The sequence below is a fragment of the Chiloscyllium plagiosum genome, unplaced genomic scaffold (assembly GCF_037043375.1).
Source record: "Chiloscyllium plagiosum isolate Xiang-an unplaced genomic scaffold, Cpla_swu_hap1 HiC_scaffold_24, whole genome shotgun sequence".
In the NCBI taxonomy this organism is placed as follows: domain Eukaryota; kingdom Metazoa; phylum Chordata; class Chondrichthyes; order Orectolobiformes; family Hemiscylliidae; genus Chiloscyllium; species Chiloscyllium plagiosum.
In genome coordinates this window covers 12,848,658-12,864,305 of record NW_028270162.1, presented here as the reverse complement: position 1 = coordinate 12,864,305, position 15,648 = coordinate 12,848,658, and the positions used below count along the sequence as shown (strand labels likewise).

Below are 15,648 nucleotides of genomic sequence, written 5' to 3'. Positions count from 1 at the left end.
TGGTTAGGTAGGGTTGCCAAATATGATTAAATCTATTCTTGGGTATTTCAGATATATCCTCCTCCCCTCACTCTAACCATTAGTCAGACAACACATCTATCCTCCTGATACAAGGCCTTCCAACACCAATTAGAAAGCAAGAAGACTCAGTTATGTTTGACTGCCCACCAAATAGTCTTTATTCTCCGTTTTTAATATTTCTATATCTGAGAGGCATTAAAAGAAAATGACCAAAAAAATACTGTTGATCTTGAGATTGATCTTTATTTGCTGGAGACTTGGCAACAGTATGGGAATACAATAATTCTGATTTATTGTATAAAACTGCAAAGTGATCCTCAATGAAAATATACATTGGGAATGGCTTTAACAGATGGCTAACTCAGTATCACAAATTTTACACGATTGTCCAGAGTTAAGATAATTTATGCATGTTATTACCTGGTGACTGCCTGCTTTGCATAGACTTACTCAGAAATGTAACAATTCCCACAGATAACTCCCTCTGTTGGGCATCAATGCAACTACATAGTACAATCCACTGTGTTTCACTGTGATTGTAATAAACCATCTGGGGAGAGCACAACAAGTCAGATAGCAGCCGAGGAGCAGAAAAGTCAGCATTTCATAGAGTCATAGAGATGTACAGCATGGAAACAGACCCTTCGGTCCAACCCGTCCATGCCAACCAGATATCCCAACCCAATCTAGTCCCACCAGCCAGCACCCGGCCCATATCCCTCCAAACCCTTCCTATTCATATACCCATCCAAATGCCTCTTAAAATTGCAATTGTACCAGCCTCCACCACTTCCTCTGGCAGCTTATTCCATACACATACTACCCTCTATATGAAAAAGTTGCCCTGTAGGTCTCTTTTATATCTTTCCCCTCTCACCCGAAACCTATGCCCTCTAGTTCTGGACTTCCCCAACCAAGGAAAAGACTTTGCCTCTTTACCCTATCCATGCCCTTCATACTTTTGTAAACCTCTATAAGGTCACCCCTCAGCCTCCGACGCTCTAGGGAAAACAGACCCAGCCTGTTCAGCCTCTCCCTATGGCTCAAATCCTCCAACCCTGGCAACATTCTTGTAAATCTTTTCTGAACCCTTTCAAGTTTCACAACATCTTTCCGATAAGAAGGAGACCAGAATTGCACACAATATTCCAATAATGGCTTAACCAATGTCCTGTATAGCTGCAACATGACCTCCCAACTCCTGTACTCAATACTTTGACCAATAAAGGAAAGCATACCAAACGCCTTCTTCACTATCCTATCTACCTGCGACTCCACTTTCAATGAGCTATGAACCTGCACTCCAAGGTATCTTTGTTCAGCAACACTCCCTAGGACCTTACCATTTCAGTCCTGATGAAGGGTTTCGGCACAAAATGTTGACTTTTCTGCTCCTCGGATGCTATCTGATTTGCTGTGCTTGTCCAACTTCACATCTATTGACTCTGACTTACAGTATCTGCAGTCTTTACTGTCTCCAAATCATCTGGGGAGCTGGTTAGCGCCATTGGCTAGACATCCAGCTGTCAATGCAGTGTGATGCCAAAATTATGGGTTCAATTCATACACTGGTTGAGGTTACAATGGCTTCCAAACCTCTTCCCTTGCTTGAGGTATTGTAGCCCTCAGCTTAAACCAACATTAGTCATTTCTCTCTCTAATGAGGTGGTAGGACAATGGCAACGTTAACTGAAACCTTCTGGTAAAAATCATAGCACAAATAAATGATTGGACTCTGGTGCAAAGACAAGTGAGGCTTCCCATTGATGTGAAATGCAGTTTAATATCAATGCACCGTAGCACTCTGTAAGTGGGAAGCTGATGGTGCTGATTCAGTTTTTTCTCCCCTTCACAAATTACCTCGAAAATGAGAAAAACATTTTTTACTGTTTTATCTTGCATTGAAAGGTGCACTCCACTCAATGGAGCATTTAAGCTTCAAAATAAATGCTTCAATTCATTCCTGACTTGTAAAGACGACAAGTTCAGAGGAGTAACTAATTGGACTGAAATGAAGAGTTTCTAAATGAAACAGCTGCATGACAGCCTGTAGGATATCAAGAATACCAATTAAGAATTGAAGAACAGAGATGAAAGGATGGAGACACTATTGTTACCAGCAAGATAGGAAATTGCTTCATTTTTCACCCTCGCGGCTAGAATGCGATTGTTTCTGAATCAGCAGGAGCAGGAATTTGTTGACACTTGTCCATTAAGTTCAGACTAGCCGTCCATACAAAGCAGATTTACTGGACTTATCCCAGGGGGTGAGGAGCTGCAGTTATACACAGAGAGGCTAAAGAAATCAGGATTGTTCTGTTTAGATTGAAAGGGAGGTTTCATAGCAGTGTGAATGGTTTCAGTAAGAGTAAGGACGAAGAAGAATATTTTTTCTCTGTTGAGTGTTTCCCCAATCACACAGGGCACAGATCTCAGATACAAACCAGAGAACTGATTGTTTTTGTAAGTCAGTATTACTCAGTTAAGAGCTGGAGCAACTCAAGATGATTCAACAGTCTTTCGCAAAAGGAAATTGCAAGTACATTATAATTAGATTCCCTACAGTGTGGAAACAGGCCCAACCAGTCCACCAACCCTTCTAGACCCATTTTGCTTTGACTAATGCAGCAGGCAATTTAGCATGGCCAATTCACCTGACCTGCACACCTTTAGACTGTGGGAAGGAATCCATGCAGACACAGGGAGAATATGCAAACTCCACACAGTCACCCAAGGCTGAGGATTGAACCTGGGACGCTGGTGTTGTGAGGCTGCAGTGCTAACCATTGAGCTACCATGCCACCCCTTGTGGAAAAGCAACGTTTGCAGAGCTATGAAGATAGAACAAAGACACTGGGATGAATTAGCTTTCTCTTTCTAAGAGCCAGCACAGGTTTGATGCACTGAATGGCTTCCATCTGTGCTGTGAGCTTCTATAGGAGGATGCCTTCTGCTCAAAACTCAATCAAGCAGCGAATAAAGAGCTTTGGCTGATATTTAACCAACGGTAGAGGAAGGGGTCCCCTCTACCACATGGGTATGAGGGAGGCTGTGGAATGGAGACTGGGTTAGAGTAATGCTGGAAAAGCACAGCAGGTCAGGCAGCATCCAAGGAGCAGGAAAGTCAGCATTTCAGGTAAAAGCCCTTCATCAGGAATCTTTTGCCCGAAACAGGCTTTTGCCCGAAATGTTGATTTTCCTGCTCATCGGATGCTGCCTGACCCGCTGTGCTTTTCCAGCACCACACTAATCTTGACTCTAATCTCCAGCATCTGCAGTACCCACTTTTGCCCAGTGGGATGGAGACTGTGGAGCGAATCCTGCCAGTCTCCTGCACACTCTGAGTGAGAGATTGGCTCTCATTTCCCGGTACATTTTGGCAAATAGAAGGGACTCTGCAGCAACAATATTACCTCCACAAAGCCCCACATTGGCTGGGACTGCCCAACTTTTCCACTTTCTGCCATTCATAACCTCTCTGCTTTCCCTGTCTGAATTTAATGGATTACAACACACTCACTACTGGAATCTATGTGGATATTAAAGAAAGCAATGTTCCCATATATCAAACCATTCACTGTGTTAGTGTTCTGTTATCTCTCTATAATGTCAGATTACTATACATCGTCAATACATTGGCAACCAAAGCAACCATTCTGTGCCAGCTATCAATCCTTTTCTTCAATAATCTTAGATTGTAGTTTTTTTAAAATTCATTTATAAAATGTGGGCATTATTGGCTGGGGCACAGCATTTATTGCCCATCCCTAGTTACCCATGAGAAGGTGGTAATGAGCTGCCATCTTTAACAGCTGCAGTCTATGTGCTATGGGTTGGCCCACAATGTCATTAGGGAGGGAATTCCAGGATTTTGACCGAGTGACAATGAAGGAACGGTGACTTTTTTAAGTCAAGATGGTGAGTAGCTTGGAGGGGAACTTGCAGATAGCGGTGTATCTGCTGCCCTTCTCCTTCTAGATGGAAGTGGTTGTGGGTTTGAAGGTGCAGTCTAAGGATCTTTGGAGAATTTCTGTAGTGCATCTCGTAGGTGGTACACACTGCTGCTACTGAATGTCGGTGGTGAAGGAGTGGATGTTAGTGGATGTGGTGCCAATCAAACAGGCTGTTTTGTCCAGAATGATGCCAAGCTTCTTGGGTGTTACTGGAATTTCGCCCATCCAGGCAAGTGGGGAGTATTCCTGACTTGCACCTTGTAGATGATGTTCAGGCCACTGTGTTAACGTGGTGAGTCCAGTTGAGTTTCTGGTCAGTGGTAACCCCAACGATGTTGCTAGTAGGGGATTCACTGGTGGTAACACTATTGAATATCAAGGGGCTGTGGTTAGATTGTCTTTTCTTGGAGATGGTCATAGCCTGGCATTGTGTAGTGTGAATGTTACTTGCCACTTGTCAGCTCAAGCCTGGATATTGTCCAGATCTTATTGCATTTGTACATGGACTGCTTCAGTATCTGAGGAGTTGTAAATGTTGCCAAATGTTGTGCAATCATCGGTGAACATCCCCACTTCTGACCTTATGATGGAGGGAAGGTCATTGAAGCAGCTGAAGATGGTTGGGCCAAGGACGCTACCCTGAGGAACTCCTGCAGAGATGTGACTGTGGGACTGTCTGCAGTATTTGACATCACACCAATATATTTATGTCTGCCACCATGTTTCTCCCAGGCTAGTAACAACTGCAGGTTTATGGATAAACTCTTGTCAATGATGAACTGAGAATGTCTCATTGATGAGAAGGAACTTGCGTTTAAGTAGCACCTGTTGTGACCACTGGACTTCACAAAGCGCTTTGTGGAAAATGAAGTATCTCTGAAGTGTAATCACTAGTGTACAGTGGGAAACACAGCAGCTAGTTTGTGCACAGCAAGATCCCACAGGCAGCAATGTGCTGAATCACCCGATAATCTGGAGTTAGTGTTGGACGGGGACAAATGTTGACCAGGACAGCTATCCTGCTCAAATGCCAAGAGACATTTGATATCTGCATGGGAATGGGGGGAGGGGGGAGGGGTTGTCTCAGTTTTACAGGGAGGGCACCTCAGAAAGTGCAGAAATTCATCATAGTGGGACTTGTATCTCCAAATTTCTGACTCAGCCACGAGCTTGTTACTTTGAAGGGAACAATTAAAATTAAAATTCGGAAATGATTATTCACATATAAAGATGTCGATTCCTACAAGAGTTTTAAACGTTGCCTGAATTACAAGTTATTAGTCTGTCTGGTTGCTGGTTCTGGGTCTAGTCTCTGCTGTAAAATTCAAATGAAGATTTGCTTATTTATTTAATGATAGTTCCTTCTCAATCTGAAACCTACTTTTGTACAGGAATACACCCTGGCTGTGTTGGCAGGAGCAACGTGTCGCTGTGGATTTCCCACCATGCACTTCACACTCCACGAGCCCGAGGATGAACAACTGTGTGCTCAGAAATGTGCTGGGGAGGAGTATGAAAACTGTGGGAATGATCATTACTTCATTGTTTATCAAACGCAAGTACAAGGTATTCCCCACATCATTGCCTTTTGTTGCTTTCTAAATTGCCTTTTGCTCGAAAGTATAGAGCCATAGAAATGATTCAGTACAGAGGGGGGCTGTTTGGCCCATCTTGTCTATGCCGACTCAAAGACACCCAGGTGCCCTTTACGGTGCAGATCCAGGGACATTTTACAAGAGATTAGGGTCTTTGCCTCCACCATCAACTCAGCCGGCAGATTCCACAGACCCCTCACCCTCTGCGATTTATCGAAAAGAATACACCTTCATTTGTATTACCTCACAAAGTATAGTAATGTGCAATGTAAGAAATGCAACAATTGGAGTTTCAACACAACAAGCTCCCATAATAGCCAAGTGATAATCGGTGGATAATCTGTTTTAGTGATGGTGGTTAAAGAAACATAGAATCATACAGTACAGAAGAGGCCCTTCATCCTATAGGGTCTGTATCAGCAAAAATACACCACAACTATCCTCATCCCATGTTCCTACTCTAGGCCCATAGCCTTGATGGATAATCATTGAGGGTTGAGGGATTGCTATTGGACAGGGCAACAAGGAGATCACCCCTTCCTTGATTGGCATCATCAGATTTTTTAACCTTATCTGAGAGGGCATCACAAGGCCTCAATTTAAGCCTCCGCCAATCCAACATCTCCATCAATGCAGCTCTTCCTCAGTCCTGCACTGGAGTGTCCGATGTGATTGTGGGCCACTCCAAAGAGTGGTAACGGCTTGAACAAAAGGAGAGAGTTCTGCATTTCTGACAAGAGTTTCGGATCAGGGCTCCTTCATAAAAGCAAATCCATACTTCTGTTCTGACTATTTTTTTCAGAGCTCAGAACGATCATATAATCCATACAGTAGTCATTCAGCCTGCACAGACCCTCTAAAGAGCATCCCACCCAAATCCAGCCTCCTAATCTATCCCCACAACCCTGAATTTCCCATACCTAACCCATCTAGCCTGCCTATCCCTGAACACAATGGACAATTTCCCATGGCCAATCCACCTAACTTGCACATCTTTGGACTGTGGGAGGAAACCGGAGCACCCAGAGGAAACCCACGCAGACACGGGGAGAATATGTAAACTCCACACAGACAGTCGCCCGAGGCTGGAATCGAACCCAGGTACCTGCCACTGAGCCACCATGTCATTCGCCTTTGCACATCATGTCCCCTTTTTCACAACAGACAGTTGCTGTATCCTGTGTATTTTCCACACGAGGGGAGGAATATAATGTCCTCAAACCAAGACCCTCCTACTGGTTCGAGAAACCCGCTTCACTTCTGTTCTGTTCTGCCTGACCAAATCAAATGCCAGTCAGTTGCTTAACAGTCCCACTGGTGGGAATGAAATGCCCAGCATCCACCAAGCCCCCTCCACAACACCCCCTCCCCCAACTACCCCCCCCATGGCACCCACCACTAAGCCCACTCCTACAGGCTCCATTAAATTCCAATCAAGTTGTGAAAGGTCAGAGGTGAGTGTTTATCCAGTGAATTGGATGGCATGGTGACTCAGTGGTTGGCTCTGCTGCGTCACAGCGCTAGGAACCCAAGTTCAACTCCATCCTTTGGGCAACTGTCTGTGTGGAGTTTGCACGTTCTCCCCGTGTCTGCGTGGGTCCCTCTCTGGGTGCTCCAGTTTCCTTCCACAGTCCAAACACGTACAGGCTCTGGTGGATTGGCCGTGGGAAATTGACCCGTGTTGTCCAGGTGCATTGGCCTTGGGGAATGCAGGGTTACAGGGTGGTGGGTCTGGGTGGGATGCTCTTGATGGGCCAAATGGCCTGCTTCCATACTGTAGAGATTCTATGATTGGATGCAATGGCACCAGTGATGATCTCCTCCCGGTGAGATTTTGTAATAAAATCAGCAAAGGAAGACAGGGTTTCTTTACAGATGCATTTACAATGTCACTTGGCAACTTGAAGAATCCTTATTCAAGACAAAGGCTAGTGCTGATGCAGTGAATTAATTATTCATTCACTGACTTCTGAGACCATAGCAACAGTGCACGGTTGATCTCGTGCACTTTGATTGTTACTGGGATTGATTACGATCCCTAAAGTGAGTGCAGTTGGCTGTTCTCAGCAATATCAGGACTGTGCAATTAGCCTCAGTGTGAGGGTGATCAAACCATTGGGTGTCCTCCCTATTCCGAACCATCATCCAGTGATCAGTGGTGCAAAGCTAGTTAGTGCCGGGTGCATTGAATTGGCCTCCCCATAATCGAATGCCCTGCTAATTCTCACAAAGGTGAGACCCTAGGCATGGAACATTAGCTAGAGGAGTCGAACAGGAGAAAAGAGATGAAGGAACAAATTAGTTGGGGGGGGGAAGAATAAATCAACCTCTTATTTTCCAGTTGAAACCTGAGAGTGAGGGAGCTTGTGGCATTTCAAAGAAACTCTCCCATGATTATGTTACCTTTGCTGTTTACTTACTTTGTTGAAAGTTTGGCCATGTAATTTGGGTGTTGCCCATTGATATTTATTATCCATCCCCAATTACCCTGGGGAAGGTGCCAATCAGTTGTCATCTGGAACTGCAGTAGTCCTCTGGGTGCAGAGACAGCCACGATGTTTTGAGAGAGGGAGTTCTGGGATTTTGATCAAGTGACACCGAAGGACTGGTGATATGATTCTGATTCAGGGTGGCGAGTGGCTGTATTTGTAGGTTAATCATTTATAATTCATGCACCAGGACATCCAGATCCCTAACCTTTTCAAAATTTATTCACTCATGAGACATGAAGATTGCTGGTTGACCAGCAATTGTTGCCTGTCCCTAGTTGCCCTTGAGAAGATGGGTCTGAGCTGCCTTCTTGAACCGCTGCAGTCCATGTGCTGTGAGTTGACCCATGATTCTTTAGGGAGGGAATTCCAGGATTTTGACTCATCGACATTGAAGGAACGGTGATACATTTCTAAGTCAGGCTTGGAGGAGAACTTGAAGGGATAATGTTCCCATGTATCCTGCTGCATTTGTCCTTCGAGATGGAAGTGGTGTGGGTTTGGAAAATACTATGTTGCTATAGAGTACCTTGTGGGTGGTACACAGTGTTGTTAGTGTGTGTCAGTGCTGAAGGGAGTAAATAATCAAGCGGGCTGCTTTGTCCTGGATGGTGTCAAGCTTGTTGGAGCTGCACCCATCCAGGCAAGTGGGGAGTATTCCATCACACTCCTGATAACTGGCTTCTTTTTTTTTATTTCATTCATGCGATGAAGGCATCTCTGGCTAGGCCAGCATTTATTGCTCAACCCTAATTGCCCGGAGTCACTTGTAAGCTAGCTGTTTCCTTCCCTAAAGGGCATTGAGAAATGGGTTTTTCTGACAATCGTGATCACTGTTAGACTCTTAATTCCAGATTTTTATGGAATTCAATTTCAAAGTGAGATTTGAACCTGGGTCCTCAGAACATTGCCTGGGTCTCTGGATTAATAGTCTAGTGATAATACCACTAGGCCATTGTTGTTGTTGACAAATATTGATTTGATTTGTTTTATTACAGTCATGTGTGCCGAGGTACAGTGAAAAGTCTTATGTACTTTATAGGTAGATCTTGCTATACGTGTGCATCAGGGTAACAGAACAGAGTGCAGGACATAGTTTTATAGCTGCTGAGAAGGTGCAGAGAGAGACCAGCATTAATATTAAAGAGTTAACATTAACGTTTTAAAGTCCAATAACAGCAGGGAAGAAGCATTGGGCCAGTTGCAATGTTTAGCGTTTCATCTGAAAGAAATCCCATTTAACTGCACGGACGGCACGATGGCTTGGCAGTTAGCACTGCTGCCTCACAGCGCCAGGGACCCGGGTTCAATTCCAGCCTCGGGACTGTCTGTGTGGAGTTTGGACGTTCTCTTCATGTGGGTTTCCTCTGGGAGCTCTGGTTTCCTCCCACAATCCAAAAGATGTGCATGTCAGGTGACTTGGTCACGCTACATTACCCATTGTGTTAGGGGGCATTAGTCAGGTGTAAATATAGGGTAGGGGAATGGGTCTGGGTGGTTGCTCTTCGGAAGGTAGGCGTGCACGTGTTGGGCCAAGTGGCCTATTTCCACTCTGTAGGGAATCTAATCTAACTGGTTGTATGATATGAATAACCAAGTTGTGTGTAATGATCTGATAAAGTGGTAGTTATAAAATGTATGATATTGAAAGCTGACGTTTCATAGAAAGAGATATAGAACGCAAAAGCCAACATTACATTACAGTGTGGAAACAGGCCCTTCGGCCCAACAAGTCCACACCGACCCGCCGAAGCGCAACCCACCCACACTCCCACATCCACCTCTTACCCAACGCTACGGCAATTCAGCATGGCCAATTCACCTGACCTGCACATCTTTGGATTGTGGAAGGAAACCGGAGCACCCGGAGGAAACCCACGCAGACACGGGGAGAACGTGCAAACTCCACACAGTCAGTCGCCTGAGGCAGGAATTGAACCTGGGTTTCAGGTGCTGTGAGGCAGCAGTGCTAACCACTGTGCCACAGTGCCGCCCGCATGTTTTGCTAAACCCACCTATAAAGCAGTTCAACCCACTATTGCGATGGTCTTACAACCCTAGGAGCCTCAAACAAATGAAGAGTTGAATATTTGGGTTGTAGTGGGAGTGGGCTTGGCGGGCGGGGGTGCAGTGGAAATGCAATAAGGGGTTGGAAATAGGAGAAGTACCAGGACACATCCTTTCTCTCCTTGGCTCTGCATGAATTTGCTTCAGGAATATGGGAAAATAGGGATTTAAATCTGAACAAAACTATACTGTGTTGGTATGAGAGGCAGGAGGACTGATTGGGAAGCACAAAGATATTGCAGTAAATAGCAATCAGAATTTGTGGTGTTGTAATAAATTTGTAATTTGTAGTACTTATTCCTTTGCTTAAAGGATTTTATATACAGGTAAAGTCCAACAGCGGATATTGAAAGAATTTAAAGATGGTACGAGATAAAAGGAAGAGGTTTGTAGTGTTGATAAAAAACAAATAGACTTGCAGATTGAGCAAGTTTTTAAAAAATCGGCAAAAGGCGTAGAGAGTGATAAAGTGGAAACTGGAGATGAGAATAAACTCTGCAGCATTGACCAAGGAGAGCAGACTGAACAGTTGCAGCATTGGGGTTGGAAGAACGAAAGGCGATTTTATTGAAACTTGTAAACTTCTTTAAGGAGCTTGAGAGGATGGATATTGGAAGGGGGAAGGGCAGGGCAAGTCTGGAATGTCGGGTCACAGTCTCGGAGTATGGAGCCAGACATTTAGGACCAACATGCAAGAAAACCTCTTCAGAGGTTATAAACCCTCAAAACTCTCTACCAGAGCTAACCCCCAACAGCATTGGAGGCAGGAGCAATATGGGGACAGTGCAGGATAGTGGAGTTGATGTCCAGGAACTCTCATAACTTTACTCCATGACTTGATTCAGGGGTGATGAAGGAAGGAATGATATATTTCCAGGTCAGGACGGTGTGCAGCAGGTGAGGTGGGCTGGCAGCGTCACAATGTTCCCATGTATCAACTGCCCATCATCTTGCAGGTGGCAGGGGTAAGAGGTTTGACAGATACGTTGAGGAATCTTGGTGACATGTTACAGATGGCACACACCAGTAATGTGGAATCGTTCCTTCCAGATAACCGCTGCATGGACAGACGTTTCCTGCCTGCCCGCTCCAAACGCCTTGTGGCTTTGGCCAGTTTTCCAGGAGCGGGGAACACATGGGGCCGTCACCTCATGGAGCTCACCACCGGCTACTACACCGGCAGTTACTACTTTGACGGCTCACTCTACAACAAAGGTAGGATCGGTGGTGAAGGATAATAGCCTCAGGGACGTCTTGCCTGAGATAAAGGCTATGCGCTCAGACCTTTTAAAGGTCTAATGTTGTACTGTGAACATGTCTTGTGTTGTATGAGCAATTTAGAAGCTAGGACAGTGTACGTACATGGTCTCTGTTGACTACAGTGGAAGGTGACTAAAAAGGAGGGCACTCAAAATTGAGATAGTCACCTTTCAACTCTTTTAAATCTTAACTTTAAAAGGTAAGTGTGGCGCGGCGGCTCAGTGGTTAGCACAGCTGCCTCACAGCGCCAGGGACCTGGGATCAATTCCCACCTCAGGCGACTGTCTGTGTAGAGTTTGCACATTCTCCCCGTGTCTGCGTGGGTTTCCTCCGGGTGCTAAATTGCCCGTAGTATTAGGTACATTAGTCAGGGGTAAATGTTGGGGAGTGGGTCTGGGTGGGTTGATCTTCGGAGGGTCGGTGTGGACTTGTTGGGCCGAAGGGCCTGTTTCCACACTGTAGGAAATCTAATCTAATCTGTAAAATCACCATAATCCCCCTCTCTCTCATTAGACCCAGGTTCGATTCCAACCTCGGGTGATTGCCTGTGTGGAGTTTGCACATTCTCCCTGTGTCTGCATGGAGTTTCCTCCCACAATCCAAAAATGTGCAGGCCAGGTGAATTGACCTTGCTAAATTGCCCATAGTGTTCAGGGATGTGCAGATTAGGTGCATTAGTCAGGGGTAAATGTAAAAGTAATAGGGTAGAGAAATGGGTCTGGGTGGGATACTCTTCGAAGGGTCGGTGTGGATTTGTTGGGCCAAATGGCCTGTTTCTACACCATAGAGATTCTATGATTCTATGAGTTTAACCTGAGGGTCACCACAGATGAGGGGTGAAGTTGAGAAGATGGGGTCTTCATGGTAACCTCAACTAGTACAGGAATTGAACCCACACTGTTGGCATCACAAACCGGCTAGCTAACCTCCTCCTTTAAATGGCTCTACCAGTGAAATGTGGATATCTCAGGGTTTTGCAGCACCCATGCAGGTGGGAAGGGCCTCAAGCTCTACCTGGCTATGACAAGTGACAATCCATGTTCAGTGAGTCAAAGAGAAGCCAATATTTGAATATTTGGCACAACCCATTGTAGTGAGTGAGCAAGTTCAGGTCCAGGTCTGAAGCTCCTGTAAATTCAAATGTCAATGTTAAATACAGCCTTGAAACAAAAGAAAACAAGCTAATAGTCAATGAAGTGTCTTGGCCCCAACCTTGGAAAAGTTCAAAGGCAGCTGTGTTGGTCTCTGAGAATGACTCACAATTCTACATTTGTACAATTCAAGGTTGTGTGTTCCAGTCAATGAATAAATTGCTCATATATATTAATAATGGTCATGGACCTATTGGATATTTATGAAAACCCCCACTGGTTCAGTCAGAAACTCCAGGGAGAGACATCTACCCTCCTTACCCAGCTTGGCTTCCATGTGATTCCCAGTCTGCAGCAATGTGGTTGACTTCTTGCCATCCAGGATGTAATTGTAGGAGTAGGTGCTCAGTTGTACCAAACTGTTTACAGGACAAGCTCAGTGAGTGTACCAATATCATATGGACTGCAGTGGTTCAATGTATCTCACCACTATCTTCTCCAGAGCAGTTAGAAATGGGCAATACTGCAAGCAATGCCCATATCCTATGAAAGAATAAACCCTGTGTTTTTATCAGCTGTTCTTGTCCCTTGATATTAGAGCGGGTTTTTTTGGGTGATCTCATAGAATTTCATGGAATAGAATCCCTAGAATGTGGAAACAGGCCATTTGGCCTAACAAGTCTCCACTGACACTCCAAAGAGTAACCCATCCAGACTCATTCCTCTACCCTACATTTCCCCCTGACTAAAGCATATAACTTACACATCCCTGAACACTATTGGCAATTTCCCATGGCCAATTCATCTAACCTGCACACCTTTGGACTGTGGGAGGAAATCCACCCAGACGAGGGGAGAATATGCAACTCGAAATAGACAGTTGACCGAGGTTGGAGTCAAACCCAGTTCTCAGCCACTGTGAGGTAGCAGTGCTAACCACTTAGACACTCTGTCGCCCCATGAATCACCTACAATTTTAAACACCATTAGATGTGCTATATAAATGCAAGTTGTTGTTGTACATTCACTGACTTGTACTGTTGTAACAAGGTCATTCTTATGACTGTTGGCACTAGTTTCATGCATTTGCTAGTAACTAGTTGGCACTTCACAGAGTTATTGCATTCAGCATTCTCCAGTAACCAGAGAAGTAATGTTTGCTTTCCCAATGCAGTACTCACATTTTCATTCTTAGACCTAAACGTGGACAGCTTACGAACTCCATCCGACATCACCTGCTCCCTTGGCCTACGATTTCCTTTTCTCAACCCCATCGCACATTCATGTAATCATGACCTAATTAAGCTGGGCAAGGTCCATTTTGTTCCTTCTCAGATATTTTGCAATGTTCGGCAATAAAGGAGAAAAGGGCTCTTGCCGGGGATGTCAATACAGTTCGCTACTGACAGAATTCAATACAGCAATATACAATCAAATCACAGTGCACTCAGGCGTTCTGAAGGTGCTTTCGAGTGAATATAAATGCAGGGTTCCACTTCACCTGCCCTGTAACTCAGTGAGCGCAGCAGAGTTACTGCAAAATGACTGAAAAACTCCAGCAATTCCTTAGCCCTTACAGAAGAGCAAAGTGCACCTCAGAGATCAATAGTAGCTAACCTACTGTCATAAAGCACCTAAGAGACTTGCTTTACCACTCTCGACTTGGTGAAAGTGCTGTTTTCTCAAGGACACTCTGACCTGAGTAGGAAACTGTATTTGCAATCAATTTGGTATTCCCTCTTGTCCTTTGTCGCCAAATATGTTGCAGTGGAATGAAAATCAACATCAGTCTGACACTTTATTTGAACAAAACATCATTTGCCTGACATGTCACTTGAACCACACAGTAAACTTCCATTCACACTTTGAAGTGTCAATATCTCTCAAACGGTTGCTGCTGTTTGCCAGTCACTGGCATCAGTTGGGCTGATTCCCACGTTAGCTCTCTGTGGATTTTGCCTTCTCCCCGCAGCACTCCCAGTTGAGCTGGAGTGGAATATCTACTTGTGTGAAATAGAAAGCATTTTCACAGTTTGCCCAGCAGGCTCCACAGCCCATTGCTGCAAACTGCAGGGGCAAGTGGGGAAATCAGAATCCTCACGGTGGAAGCAGGCTGTTCGGCCCATCGAGTCCATGCCTCCCCTCCAAACAGCATCTCCAGACCAACCTCTCTCTACCCAAATCCCTGTAACCCCACATTTCCCATGGTCAATCAGCCCAACCCACACATCCCTGAACACTATGGGGCAATTTAGCATGGCCAATCCACCCTAACCTGCACATCTTTGGACTGTGGGAGGAAACCGGAGCACCTGGAGGAAACCCAACAGTGTCAGCTCCTTGGCACTGTTAGCAGTGATAACCACTGAGTTACTATGCCACCCTTTGAGCCAGTGTGCCAACCTTAAAGGGTAGCTCTTTTGAAGAAATGGCTCAGGCACTATGGGCTGAATGGCCTCCTCCTTTGCTGAAAGACTGTGAAATTCTCGAGGGCTGTTGTCATGATTTGGAGCTTGACTATCACAGTACCATCCCATTGTCGTCCAATAACATTCAACAGGGAAAGCCTGAGACCAAATCAGAGTAGAAACGTGGTGATCTTCTTATGATAATGAAAGGGTAATTGGGTGAATTAGGTGAGCAATTGACTGGGTCTATGTTGAGGAGAGGGAGAGGGAATCTTGCAGGGTTATGGTATGGCTCCTACCTCTGGCCTTGGAGGCCTGTGCACCATTCTCACCTGCTCCAGAAATGTCTTTTTGCAGTTCTGTTACAAATATTGGTACACATATATAACAGGGAGAAGATAATCAGTGTGTTTGGAGTTTTTCAAATAAAATTCTGATCAGAAAAGTATATCACTGGTCTATGTCCACCCTATACCAGTGCACACCTAATTATTCCTAAATCACTATATAAACAGGGAGGCAATGGTCTAATGGTATTATCTGGACTATTAATCTAGACTATTAGCTAAACAATTAATCAATACTATTAGCTAGACTATTAATCCAGATAATGTTCTGGGGATTCCGGATTCAAATCCTGCCATGGCAGATGATGGAAATTGAATTCAATGAAATCTGTAACTAAGAGTCAAATTATCACGCTTGCCTTCATTAGTCAAAGCATTGTGTATCGGAGTCATGTTGAGGTTGTACAGGATATTGGT

General features: G+C 44.8%; 1 protein-coding gene across 3 annotated transcripts in view; it reads left to right on the top strand.

Moving 5' to 3' along the window:
- The window catches only part of wscd2 (WSC domain sialate O sulfotransferase 2), a 561,027-nt gene that overhangs the window by 469,068 nt on the left and 76,311 nt on the right, over nt 1-15,648 (top strand). For all 3 annotated transcript variants that reach the window (XM_043715459.2, XM_043715457.2, XM_043715458.2), the window contains 2 exons: nt 5,366-5,540; nt 11,176-11,340. In XM_043715459.2, the coding sequence (XP_043571394.1) occupies nt 5,366-5,540; nt 11,176-11,340 (340 nt within the window). The remainder of the gene's footprint in view (nt 1-5,365; nt 5,541-11,175; nt 11,341-15,648) is intronic.